Source organism: Colius striatus, chromosome 7, assembly GCF_028858725.1.
Source record: "Colius striatus isolate bColStr4 chromosome 7, bColStr4.1.hap1, whole genome shotgun sequence".
Lineage (NCBI taxonomy): Eukaryota > Metazoa > Chordata > Aves > Coliiformes > Coliidae > Colius > Colius striatus.
This window is the reverse complement of record NC_084765.1, coordinates 42045624-42058219: the sequence shown is the minus strand read 5'-3', so window position 1 is coordinate 42058219 and position 12596 is coordinate 42045624. Positions and strand designations below refer to the sequence as shown.

Here is a 12596-nt window from a genome sequence, read left to right as displayed (position 1 = left end):
CCAGGTGCAGAGCTTTTATCAGCTCCATCCAAGAGGATGAACAGTTGAGATGCCAGAACTGCCACAGCAACTGTCAGAATACATAGAAAAGGTAGCTGGAACATCCATGGCTGGCTGCTGCTGTGAATAGACTGTGCAGTCTTTGCCACACTTTTATAACACCTAAAACAACCAATTGCTTCATGAAAGGTTCTGAGCACCTACTGAATGTGATTTGGAGAGGCTGTTGTGGTCAGGCACAAATACTGGAACTGCAACGTTTTCTTCTACTGCTGCTGTAAATTTGGAACCTGGGTCTGCTTCTTTTGCTCTGCTGGTGAAACACAGTCTCCCTTTCTTCATGGGTCTCAGTGCCTTGATTGAAGAGCAGCTCCGAGGTTTTGATGAATGATGTAAGCTCCATGCTATGTTCTAAAGAAAAGCACAGAAACTGATTTTTCATCACAGCTCAGATGTTCCTGGCCTTGGTCTGTTGCTGCATTGACCAAGGTGAGAACAGCACCGCTGGGAGTAGCCAGCGTTGCAGGATTCCTCAGAGTTTCCCTGGGAGGTTGGTTTCCAGTGTTGCTCTGCACCCATTTTTAAGGTACACAACACATGTGTGTACTTCTGTGGGTACAGGGTAATACAGTGCAAGGAAGGTGGCTGTTTCTCAAAGTAACCTCCATCAGCTGCCTACTGGTTCTAGTGCATCAGAGGTAAAGGAAAGAACGGCTAAGGCTGACTGCCTTGCTGGGACACAGAGAGCAGCCCGTGCAGGAAGCTCACACAGGCAAAGAAGTCAAGAAGTTCCACCCTGGTGGTAAGGAAGGTGGAGAAGGAATCGTTGTGCAGAGCTGTGCAAGGCAGTGCAGCAACTGACAGTTTGTGACTGGAGCGTGGATTAAAGCAAAGGAAACAAACAATGATCAAGTCTTTTATTCCAGATCAGACATTTCAGCAAATATTACAGCTTAACTTCAAAACAAACCTTGCAACTAATGAGGTGATAGCCGTGCATATTAATAAACCCAGAGCTGTAGTCGTAGTCATCGCACCCACATCAAACATAAACATAAGATTAACACCTACACCGCTGCTTTGGAAGATGTGAGAATGTCCCAATGATAAGTGTGCTCTTTTCCCCAGAGGATAAGAAGTAGAAATGGAAGGGTAATGAGAAATTAACTTAGATTTAAAACAGAATTAGCAATTAAACAAGTCTAATCATGTACAAAGTCAAAGTTTGTATAAAGGCAAAGCAAAATCTGTTAAGTTCAAGAATAAGTATAGACCATACGCATTTTATCTCGTGTGTTTTCCTCCCTTCACACCTCCTCATTAAAGAAATGAACGGAATAAATGTTACCTGCTTGTGTTTAATTGTACTGATCTGTGTTTGTATGTGTGGCTGTGTGTTTTGCATGGTTTGGGCACCTTGAGATTTGTGTCAGAGTTTTGGGGAGTGTTTTCTGGTTTGTGGTGTGCAAGGGTGAGTGGAGTTGGTGATCTGGAGGATCTTCCTGCACTGGCAGAAGGGAGTTTTGTGCATCACTCAGACCATCTCTTTTGGTTTTTTTTCCCTGGAGTAGAAGGATGTTCAGATCCTCTTTGTTCTGACAGAAGCTGCTGGAGCTGAGGAGTGCTGGGTGGTAGGGATAAGCACTAGTGCAGCGGGGTCTTCAAGACCCACCTGGACATGTTCCTATGCGACCTGATCTAGGTGAACCTGCCTCTGCAAGGGGCTTGGACTGGATGATGTCTAAAGGTCCCTCCCAACCCCCACCATTCTATGATTCTATAGTCAATGAGTGTTCCCATCTCAGTAGTTTGCTGAGGATTTCACCAGAGATGTCCAGGGCAACGTGTTGGGCTTTTCCTCCACCTCTTTTTAGATCTGTGAGGAAGAATCAGCGTTGTCACCACGTGCAGTGGAGCACACCCAGAAATACTGGTGCATGTGTCTGTATACATGGATGTATGTACAGGTAAGCACATCCATGCACACTCACTGGGACTCAGCAATCGTGGCCTCTGCAGAAAGCATGCTGATGAGGTCATTATGGCAAGAAAATACTTCCATTCTTCCAGCAGCTTCACTTTGACAGTGGTGTTCTGTGAGCTGCCTGCAGATGAAGCTGTGCTTTGGTACCTTTTGTCTCCCTCGAAGCTGGTGTGTCACAGTTTCTTCAAAAGTCCAGAGGAAGCCTTTTAAAAACCTGTAAGGTTTGTTTTCTCCCAAATAAGAAGACTGGAGTGGTTGATGTTCAGAAAAGCTGAACCTCTCTGACACTCCTGTTTACTGGCCAGTGAGAGCTTGGAGGTCCCGTTTATTTGCAGAGAGGTGAAGCGACTGTGGCAGATCTATGATAAAGAGGACTTGTTCATCCTCTGTAATGATGCTTCATCGAAATCATTTGTATTAAGCAAGCACTGGTAATGGGAGCATAATGACCCCTTTTGGCTCTTGTTTAAATTCTTTCACTTCTAAACAGTAATATTAATCACAAGCAGATGGTGCAGAACATTATTTATGCACATTTGTTTTCCAAAACCAAAATGTTTAACCCATTAACTGAAGTGCTTTGTGAAGCCAAAAGGCTGATGTATTGATGGGGTGATTTCCCTCCCCACTTTCGGTGGCAGATATTTTGTGATGTGTCTTTTATTTTTGCCTAGGATTGTCACTGCCTTTTTTTTTCCTTGAGTAAACCATTCCAACTTTTGGAATTCATCACAAATACTTGCTTAAATCCCCCATTTGTGCTGCTGTTTAAATTGTGCTGCAAGGGCAGAGTGTGTTTGTTCTCAGCAGTCAGAGGACACTCCTCGTTTGGCTGCAGCTCGCTCAGTGGAGCCCACACAGGCTTCTCTCCCTCCGTGCCCTGATCTCTGATTGCTCTGTTTTCCTTTTGGAATTGATGGGGGTTTTTAAAGTTTCAGTTGTGTGGAAGGATTTTGGGATCAGCCCTTAATGAATGGCAGATGGCTTTTTAATTGTCACCCCACTGTCACAGAGTGGCAGGGAAGGGGCGTTGGGAGGTGAGACCTGCAGATCCCCAGGACACAAGGTGGTGGTTTGGCTCTTCTCTGGTGGGACAGGGGACAACTGTGGCATCGTGGTTTCCTCTAGAGAACAAGAACATGTGGGCTGCACCTGGAGAACATTCTCCCTCTCGCTCTGTCCTTATGACGTGGTTGAGTCCTTCTGGAAAGACAATTTGTTTATGTGCATGTTCCCTCATCGTTGCTTTCCATGAGGTCCTGGTGTTTTACGCTTGGAGCTTCCATCTGCCTTCCCAGACCCTTCCTCACTCAGTGTGAAAGGATTTGTGCTCTGGTAAAAAGCAATGCCAGTGGTCAGTCCTGATCCCACAGACGTGTCTCCTGCTGCACTGCACCAAAAGGTTTCTCTTCCCCATTCTCTTATCAATTACTTTTGGTTAACATCTTTTCCAATTGCAAACAAGAGCCTCTTGTTCTCTTTTGCAAGTGGCAGAGCTGTAAACTGCTGGATTTGTGTGCAGTGTCAGTGTTCGCTGCCTGTGTGGTTGTGTCTGCTGCTTAGTTCCTCGCCACTCAGTGCAAGCCTGGTAACGAGGTGGCTCTGTTGGCTGCCATATTTTTAGAAAGAAGGTTAAACAGGATTACTGTGGAACTTGCTGTTCTGCTCAGGATTCAGGGTAGAGCCTGCATGTCTGCTTAGATTCAGCAAAGGCACTGGAGACCAGAGAGGAGCGTGCTGCTTAGCAGGTTGCCACGAGCAGAGGTTTGAGGCTTCCTGAGGTCGCAGTTAGAAAAACACATTCCTTAAGATATTGTCGGGGAGATTCAGTGGCTCAGAATCGCTCTGTGGTGGTGTTTTGTCTCATCACCTGAGGCAGGGGAATAGGTAGAAGTCCGTGGAAATTGCAGCACAGGGACTGAGTTTCTGAAGATGAAATGGAGACCAGGGCACTCGCAGTCTGTCGGTGCTGGGACGCGATGGAGACCCTCGTGACTGATTCCTGCTTTGGCTCTGGGGGGAGGCTGCTAAGTGTGTGTTGTATGGATACTAACCTAAAGCACACAGATGCTCTTAGGCTATACACTGTGCTATTGAATCCTCCCCCTTTTTAAACTGGATTTTTAGCTCAAATGTGGGAAAGCATTTAATCAGCTTGTTAATTGAGGTTATACATTTCTGCATTACAGAGACAAATTAAGCAAGCTACTGTGGTACCAGCAAACATCTGCTAAACAAAGGCAAACTTAATGATAAACAAAATTAGGTTCCTTTCTACTTGGGTTTCATCCATCTGCACCCAACTAGTGTTCACTTTTAAAGAAGGCAGAGATACAAGCTATTGCTTTTAATCCATTTTGACAGAAGAAAGCAGCGATTAGGCAAAGCCACTGTGCTCTAATCTTCCCAAGTTTAAGCCAGGCCATAACACACACATTGTGCTTTCTGACTGGCATCCCTGGAACAGCAAAGATGCTCAGTGTTTCCTGCATCGCAGTCAGGCTGGGTGTGCAGCAGTTTATTCCCACGTCGATTTTACAGCGTGCAGCAGAAGTGTAGCGACTTCTTTGGGCGTCAGAGGGGGTCAGCATTAACATCTTTACACTGAATCTGGCTTTATGTTGATGTTTTATTTGCTGGGGCAGGATTAGTGATGGTTTTAAGGCATTGCTGGCAGTTAACCTCTGTAAAAGCCCTGAAATGTGTGAAATCAGGGCTGGTTTCTGCAGCAGGAGCCGTGGAAGTGGAAGGCAGTAGCTTTGAGTATCGATGTGCACTAGAGCAAATCTACATCGTGTCTTTCCCTGGGGCAGAAGGAGGCTGCAGTGTGCTCGCAGGTTTGTGTTTTGCCTGTGTTCTATACAGGTGTCTGTGTGGGAGACCTTGTGTTTGTGATTTTTAGGGAATATGAAATTCTGCTCTTGTCACTACGTGGAGTTTAGTGAGGGCTGTTAGAGCAGGGGCAGACAGGGCTAATGGCAGCGTTAGACTACCAAGTCTCAGGGCTGGGATGAACCTTAGGAGGTCACCCTGGCTATCCCTTGGAATGAAAACTGACTTCACCATTTGCACCATTGCTTTGGCTTGTTCCTAAATTGTTTGTTCACTCTCTGGGTGTTTCCTCTTCAGGCCATAACCTGCAGGTGCTTTTTTTGCAGGCCTGCTCCAGCCCACACACCAGGCAGCTGTTTAACCCTGTGTGTGTGCAGCTGATTAATGCCTGTGTAAATGCAGTGCTTCCACTTCTCTCTTTGAATCCCCTTCTATATTTTCAGTCTTGATTTTCAAATTTGTCAAGGTCACTTGGAACTCCAGGTCCCATCCTCCTGTGCACTTGCTGTCCTTCCCACACTGCTGTCACCTGCACATTTGGATTCAGTGATCTTAAAGGTCTTTTCCAACCCAGATGATTCTGTGGTTTAATAACAGGGATTTGAGAGGTACAGACACAACACTGACTGTGCTACTGGCTGTTACAAACCAGAGGTTGCATTTGAAGTACATCTTTGAAATGCTTCATATGAAAATGCACCATGCCAAGATTCATAACAGTGTATCTATGATATATGTGTATCTATGATATATGTGCATCTATGATATATGTGTATCTATGATATATGTGTATCATCTATGATATATGTGTGTCTATGATATGTGTGTATCTATGCTATATGTGTATCATCTGATATATGTGTGTCTATGATATATGTGTATCTATGATATATGTGTATCATCTATGATATATGTGTATCATCTATGATATATGTGTATCTATGATATATGTGTATCATCTATGATATGTGTGTATCTATGATATATGTGTATCTATGATATATGTGTATCTATGATATATGTGTATCATCTATGATATATGTGTATCTATGATATATGTGTATCTATGATATATGTGTGTCTATGATATATGTGTATCATCTATGATATGTGTGTATCTATGATATATGTGTATCTATGATATATGTGTATCTATGATATATGTGTATCATCTATGATATATGTGTATCTATGATATATGTATATCTGATACATGTGTATCTATGATATATGTGTGTCTATGATATATGTGTATCATCTATGATATGTGTGTATCTATGATATATGTGTATCTATGATATATGTGTATCATCTATGATATATGTGTGTCTATGATATATGTGTATCTATGATATATGTGTATCATCTATGATATATGTGTGTCTGATATATGTGTATCTATGATATATGTGTATCATCTATGATATATGTGTATCTATGATATATATGTGTCTATGATATATGTGTATCATCTATGATATGTGTGTATCTATGATATATGTGTATCTATGATATATATGTATCATCTATGATATATGTGTATCTATGATATATGTGTATCTATGATATATGTGTATCATCTATGATACATGTGTATCTATGATACATGTGTATCTATGATATATGTGCTGCCTCTCCGGGATAACATCGATTAAATCCAATTTTCTTCCCTCCACAGACGTGAAGCCATCAAATATGTTGGTGAACACACGAGGCCAGGTGAAGCTGTGTGACTTTGGAGTGAGCACCCAGGTAAATTTCCCCCTTGAAATATCTGCCCCTCTCTCTTTCTAGTGTCAGAATCACCTGGCTGCCAGACAAACAGCCCCACAGCAAACTCCCCTCTGCTGGGACAGCCCCATTCAGTTTTAATCTCCGGGCGACTTTTCATCATCTGAATATGATTGTTCATTGTTTAATGACAGTAAAAACTGCTGATATTGTAATTACTACTTACGAATAGCAAACTTCATTGATATGCAGCTTTGATATGAAAGCGTTTTGGCCAGACAAAAGGGAGGGCAGAACGAGAGACGTGTCTGGGGAGCCCAACTGGCCCACAATAAAAATTAATATTGGGAGTAACAATAGTGGTGGGCTCTGACAATGTGCAGCACAAATTTTAATTAATTTCCATTTTGGGCCTCCCTGGAGAACTTCTGTGATAGTGACCCACGAGCTTGCTGTGCTGTTGATTTGAATTTCAGCACCTTTACTCTCAGCCAAACACGAGGACCAAAGAGAAGGTCAGCCTGGTATTATAAGTTGTCGGGGCCCGTCGTCCCTCCAGCGTATTTAGTGCTCGTTGCATTCAAGCGACGAGCGTGGCTTTGTTCACATCTTGAGCCAGCTGACTGAAAAATGAGCGTGTTCAATCCTTCTTCAAATTGACTTTTTTATATCAGACTGGTTTGGGGTACTAAAGCGATAAAGCATCCTGTTTAACACAATTGTTTAAGGTTATCTGCCATAAAGTGTAATGCAGTGCTTGTTTAAATTGGAGCTCTCATTCCCAACGAAGGAGAGATTTAATCATTTTTAATGCCTTCGCAGATAAATTTGTTCCCTTTTACATAATTTTTGGTTGATTTATAGGAATGATGACTGTAGGTTAAATGAGGAATAATTGCCCATTTTATTTCCACATTATCTTTATATTGTTCTAACAGACTGTTTTGTCTGATAGCTGGTGAATTCCATAGCCAAGACGTATGTCGGAACAAATGCTTACATGGCGGTAAGTGCATTTATGCAGGAGTCGCATCGAAACGGAAATGTGTGTTCACTGGCATGTTCTGTGTCATGCAAGACGTGTTCTAAATCCACCCTCAAGCTTCCTCTCTCCCCATGCTCAGCATAAGCTGTGTCCTAATCACACATGCCGTGACACAGCTCCCTTTCGCTCTCTGGCAGACCCGTTCCTTCCCATCCACGCTCTCTGACAGCCACGCTTCTTGCTGATGGGGAAGGGGAGTGTTGGAAAAGTGCTTCTTTCGTGTGTTTTCAGATGCCTTCACTGCACTGTAACCACTGGGAACAAAGACAAGAGCTTGTTCAAGGTTTAAAAACCAGAGTTTTGCACGGCTGCCCCGGGGCTCTTTGCAGAGCGCTGATGGTGCTGCTCTGAGCCTGCGGTTCAGCAAAAGTGGTGAAGCCTGTGCAGACATCTCATGGGCTTCTTGATACCTCACCACCTGTGTGGCTTCCTCCCACGTGAAGCTGCCATGGCAATTTGAAACCAGAAATAGGCAGACTAAGGATTTGAGGGCGTTAAGTTGCGTGTTGCCGGCCGTTCGTGCCGTACGGATCAAATCCTCGCTCTCCCGGGGAGTTGTGCTCAGAACGCGCGTCACAACCAGGCTGCTCTTGTCCTTTTTCTGGACGTTAAAGCACAAATTCCCGCTGCTTTTTAGATCAAAGTAAGGCATTGCTGAAGAGGCCTCATTTGGGGGAACTCTGCTGCTGTTAGCTAGGATGTGGGGTTTGGGTTCCTCGTTCCCAGCAGCGGGTCCGTGCTGTTCGTGCCGTTGAGATGAATCCGGTGATGAGAGCCAGGCTGAAAGTAACCTACCAAAGTTAGCCCCTCTTTTCCATTAGATCAGTCTGATTGAGTTCTGTTGCCCGTTTCACAGGTGGCAAAACTCAGAAGCTTCAGTTTAGAGCAGTATGTGGACTGTTGTCTTTTAGTTGCAGCTCTAAAAACTCCTTTAGCAAACTACTTATGTCATAATACTAATGAGGAAAAAACAAGCGTTCGACTTGTTTCAGAGAAGAAGAAAGGTGCAAACAATAGGAAGTGGTTGATACTTGTATTTTTCAACCTCAGAAAAGAGGAGAGAGAGAAATCCATGACCTTTAATCGCTTTCAGGGATTTCTTTCTTACTTTCTTGTAAGAAGAAAGCAGAGCAGGGTGTCCATTTATTTGCTAAGTGCTTTTCTAGTCAAGGTGTACTCATTACGTGGCTTCTGAAACACTCGTGTCACCAGCACAGAAAGACTTGGGCTGTCCTGTGTCATCAGAATATTGTGTACACAACAATATTTTGAAGAAGAGAGAAGAAAAATCTGGTGTTGTGTGTTACCACTTTCCTCTGGTAAGCCTGCTGATTCCTGTGCCTCCATTTTCTGACAGAACTGAATGCAGACGAATAAACTGCTTCAAATTAATCAACTTTTCCCACTCAGCTGTTACTCCTGGAGTGGTATTAAGCAGGTCTGAGAGTTAAATTGTATTGTGCTTGAGGTGTACAAAGCAAGATCACTGGTCTCTTTCCCAGATGTACATTAAATAAATTACTTCTTCTGTTTTTTCTTACTGTTTATGGATGAATGTGATGCATTCATCTGGTAATTGAAAAAGAAGTTTAAGCTAAACCTTCCTTGATGGGATTTCTTGGGTTAAGATCCTTTTGCTTGCTCAGCCCCTTTGTCATCATCGAGCGGAGAGTGTAGCCATCGAAAAATGGTGAAGGCCCTAAGCTTGGTTTGTCTGCCAGCTTGGCAGGCTGTGCCAATTTGAAACCATTGTTTAAAATGATGATTCTCTTTAAAAGAAAGAGCAAGAAAGCTTTTTGATCGAGAAATGAGAATCTCCAACAAAGTGCATTTCCCGGACAACCGTTTTGTCACCCCTTTGTGCAGAAGTAAAAGTTAGGCTGGAAAAAAGGAACCAGTTGGAGAGAATATCTCCTCGAGCTGTGTATCCTTAGGACGATCTCTGTTACACACTTCACTTCATGCATGTGTCGTTCTTGCATCTTCTTTCCCATGCTCTGAAACCTGTGAGACAACTTTTCAACCCGCGGGTGATTTTCTTGCCGCTCCCTCCTGCGGACGCGTCGATTCGAAGTCTGAGCTGCTGTTTGAAACCTGAGCTGTTACAACAGAGGAATAAACAATTTGATATTGCTCAGTGTGAATTATGCATCTGATGTGGAGTCTTGGGCAAAACAGTGACCTGGGAAGATGTGCACTCAAAAAGATGTGCCTCGTTACCCTCTTGCCACGGGTGCCGTGGCTGGGGCAGCCGGTGCCGTAGCGTGTTACACAGCCAGCTGTATCTGTTGGTGTGTATTTTTGGCTGCATATCTGTGTCTTTTTGAGGATCTTGATCAGTGTAAGAAGCTGCTTAAAAACTATATCCCTGCAGGATGTTGTTTCAGATGTTCCAAAGATGTACTGAACTACGTGAACTTAAAAACTCACCTTGATGTGGTTTTTAGGATCACTGTTTGGCTCGGAATAAACGAGGCTCAGTCAAAAAGATTTTGTCCCAGTTACATTCTGGGGTGGTTTTTTTTAGGTTAGGGCAGCTGTGGAAGGGGAATCCTTGAAGATAACGTGGGCAGCACTGTGTTTTTTACTTAACATTCACGCTGGGATAAAAGCTGTCGACCTGGGATCAGCAGTGCAGGGCAAACATTGAAAACACATTGCACTGGCACTGATTTGGGAGCTGGTTTTCTAAAAATGATCTCTGGATTATTAAAGACTTAAAAATCCAGCCAGTGCTTTGTAGGTGGTTGGGCTAGACAGGTGCATTAGCAGCACAGTGGGGAGAGAAGTCTCACAGAGCCTTTTATTGTTACGTCTCATGCTGTACTTGACCTTGGAAATACTTAAATTGTGGCTTTCAAGTGAAAACCAGCAGTTACATCTCACAGCATTCTGTTTCATGAGGCATTACACTTGCTGTTAATAGCTTTGAGTGAAATCTACAGATCAAAAATGAAATTAAAAAGTGTATCAAAGAAAATTGCTGCCCTGTGACTCCATTGGTTCTTTTGGCCTCGATAACTTTGCTTTTTTGGACCCTTGTTTCTCCTCGACCCCTTGGCTCAGGCTCCAGAGCCTGTTCTGCTGGACACCTTGCTGCCCTGCCTGGGCTTAGCAGGAGATGTGGATACCGTGGGACTCTCACGCTTCGACCTTGTTCTTTGCTGTGCACACACAAGCCACTGACTTTATGTTTGCAGATGAAACAGCCCCAACACAAACACCAAGGGCAACTCTACAAAGTGCACAGCAGTGCATGGCTAAAAGTGTGGGCACAGCTCAGTCCTCTGCTCTTGCAGAAGAGGCAAAAGTAAACAAGTCCCATTTGCAGAGTGGATTTGCTCTCTGCCAGGTTAGCCGGGGAGCTTTAAGCTTTTGGAGTGTTTCCTCCCTTGCTTTGTTTACCCTGGGCTAGCTGTTGTGGATATAAGTATGTTTGTTTGTTTGTTTGCCAGACTGAAGGAAATGTTTTGTTCTGTCTCTTTGCAGCCTGAGAGGATTTCAGGGGAGCAGTATGGGATTCATTCAGACGTTTGGAGTCTGGGCATTTCCTTCATGGAGGTACGCACAAACCTGTTCATTTCACAAGAATCAAATGAAATCCAGCATCAAAGTGCTCTAATGTAGTGTTTGTAAACTCTTTTACACATGCCTGCTCTGAACTATTGCTGAATTTCTGGGCTGTATTTAGAATGGGTTTGTTCTTACTGCATTGGATTCCTTTAGACTCAAAGAGCCTCTGCTCAAACCACGTCGCACTCTTAAGCCCTCTAATAAAACTCCATCTGAGAGGAAGAAGTAAGTCCCAGCACATGGTTGCCTCTACCTCCTTTCAGCACCTCTGGGACTGAAGCTGATGTCATTTCTGTATTGCATCTTCACAGGCCAGGCCAGAGTGGGCTATTATTAGGGTTAAAATAGCGTTGCACACAGATTGAAGGTTTGAGCTGGTTAATGGCCTTGCAAAGCCTCTGCAGAAATATTAGCACCCTCTCCCTGTGTGGTTAAATAAAGTGTTGGAATTTAAGTGCTCACAGGGGCTTTTAGAAAGATTTCTCACAAACATAGTTTCAAGCAGGAGAAAGTCATCAAAATGAAAGGAAAAGCTCTTCAAAGAGAGTGTGGTTGCAGTCATTCAGGTTTCTGCAGGTTTAGTCACAGCAAGGTCAGTTTTGATTCAAGAAAGAGGTTATTTTTCTCAGCTCAGGGCTCATGAGATGTTTTAAGAGACAGGAAGTTCAATGACTTTATAAAAACAGATGGTTGTTGATGCAAAAAAAACCAACCTGGAGCATATAAGCTGAGTGGAAGTGCCTGTGTTGCCATCGCTTCTCAACCAGTCAAATCAGATCTGGCTTGGTCTGGAAGAAGGGAAAGGTAGCTCTGGTCTGGAGGTGGCAGAAGGGTATGTTTGTTTAGCCCATTTCACACTGGCCTGGGCTGTCCCAAAGAAGGAAGCTTCAGTCAGAAATTCTTGCAGCCTTTACAGCTCCAGCAATAAGCTCTCAGGAGACTTCCTCAGCTCAAGGACTCTCCCACGAAAGCGCTTTCCCCTGCTTGGAGTAGTTGTTTCGTCCTGTAAGAACTGTTCATTCAAACCATCATCGTTGACTCCCACCACCTTCCTTGCACAGCCTGGCAAAGACCTGATATGATTAGCTGAAGCATACAGAAGCCTTTCCCTTCTCTTCTGGTGCAATATAGTGTCATGAAGCTGAATATACCTGCTGGTGGAGGGCAGGTGGTGTTTTTAGCAGAAGATTAGGTAGAAGTTCAGTAGTTTGGGTACAAACGTTCACTTTTTGTATCTTGAAAGTTGACTGAAACTATTGTTATGTTTGCCAAATCAGTTAGAACCAAAAGTGTGGCTGCTTAATGCTGAATCATTGCATTCCCAGCTTGTAAATCTTTGCCAGAGCCTGGCTGAACAACATGCTTTCACTGTCACAGGGGATGCAGTTCTCTTTCTTTGCTTTACTGCAGATTTTAGTGGTTTGTGATGCT

The 12596-nt window shown here is 43.6% G+C and overlaps 1 protein-coding gene across 6 annotated transcripts in view; it reads left to right on the top strand.

Annotated features, from left to right (window-relative positions):
- The window catches only part of MAP2K5 (mitogen-activated protein kinase kinase 5), a 136393-nt gene that overhangs the window by 63690 nt on the left and 60107 nt on the right, over positions 1-12596 (top strand). For all 6 annotated transcript variants that reach the window (XR_009819077.1, XM_062000028.1, XM_062000025.1 and 3 more), the window contains 3 exons: positions 6495-6568; positions 7503-7553; positions 11082-11153. Coding sequence is in view for 5 of the 6 variants with exons in the window: in XM_062000028.1 (XP_061856012.1) it covers positions 6495-6568; positions 7503-7553; positions 11082-11153 (197 nt within the window). In the remaining variant the exon portion in view is untranslated. The remainder of the gene's footprint in view (positions 1-6494; positions 6569-7502; positions 7554-11081; positions 11154-12596) is intronic.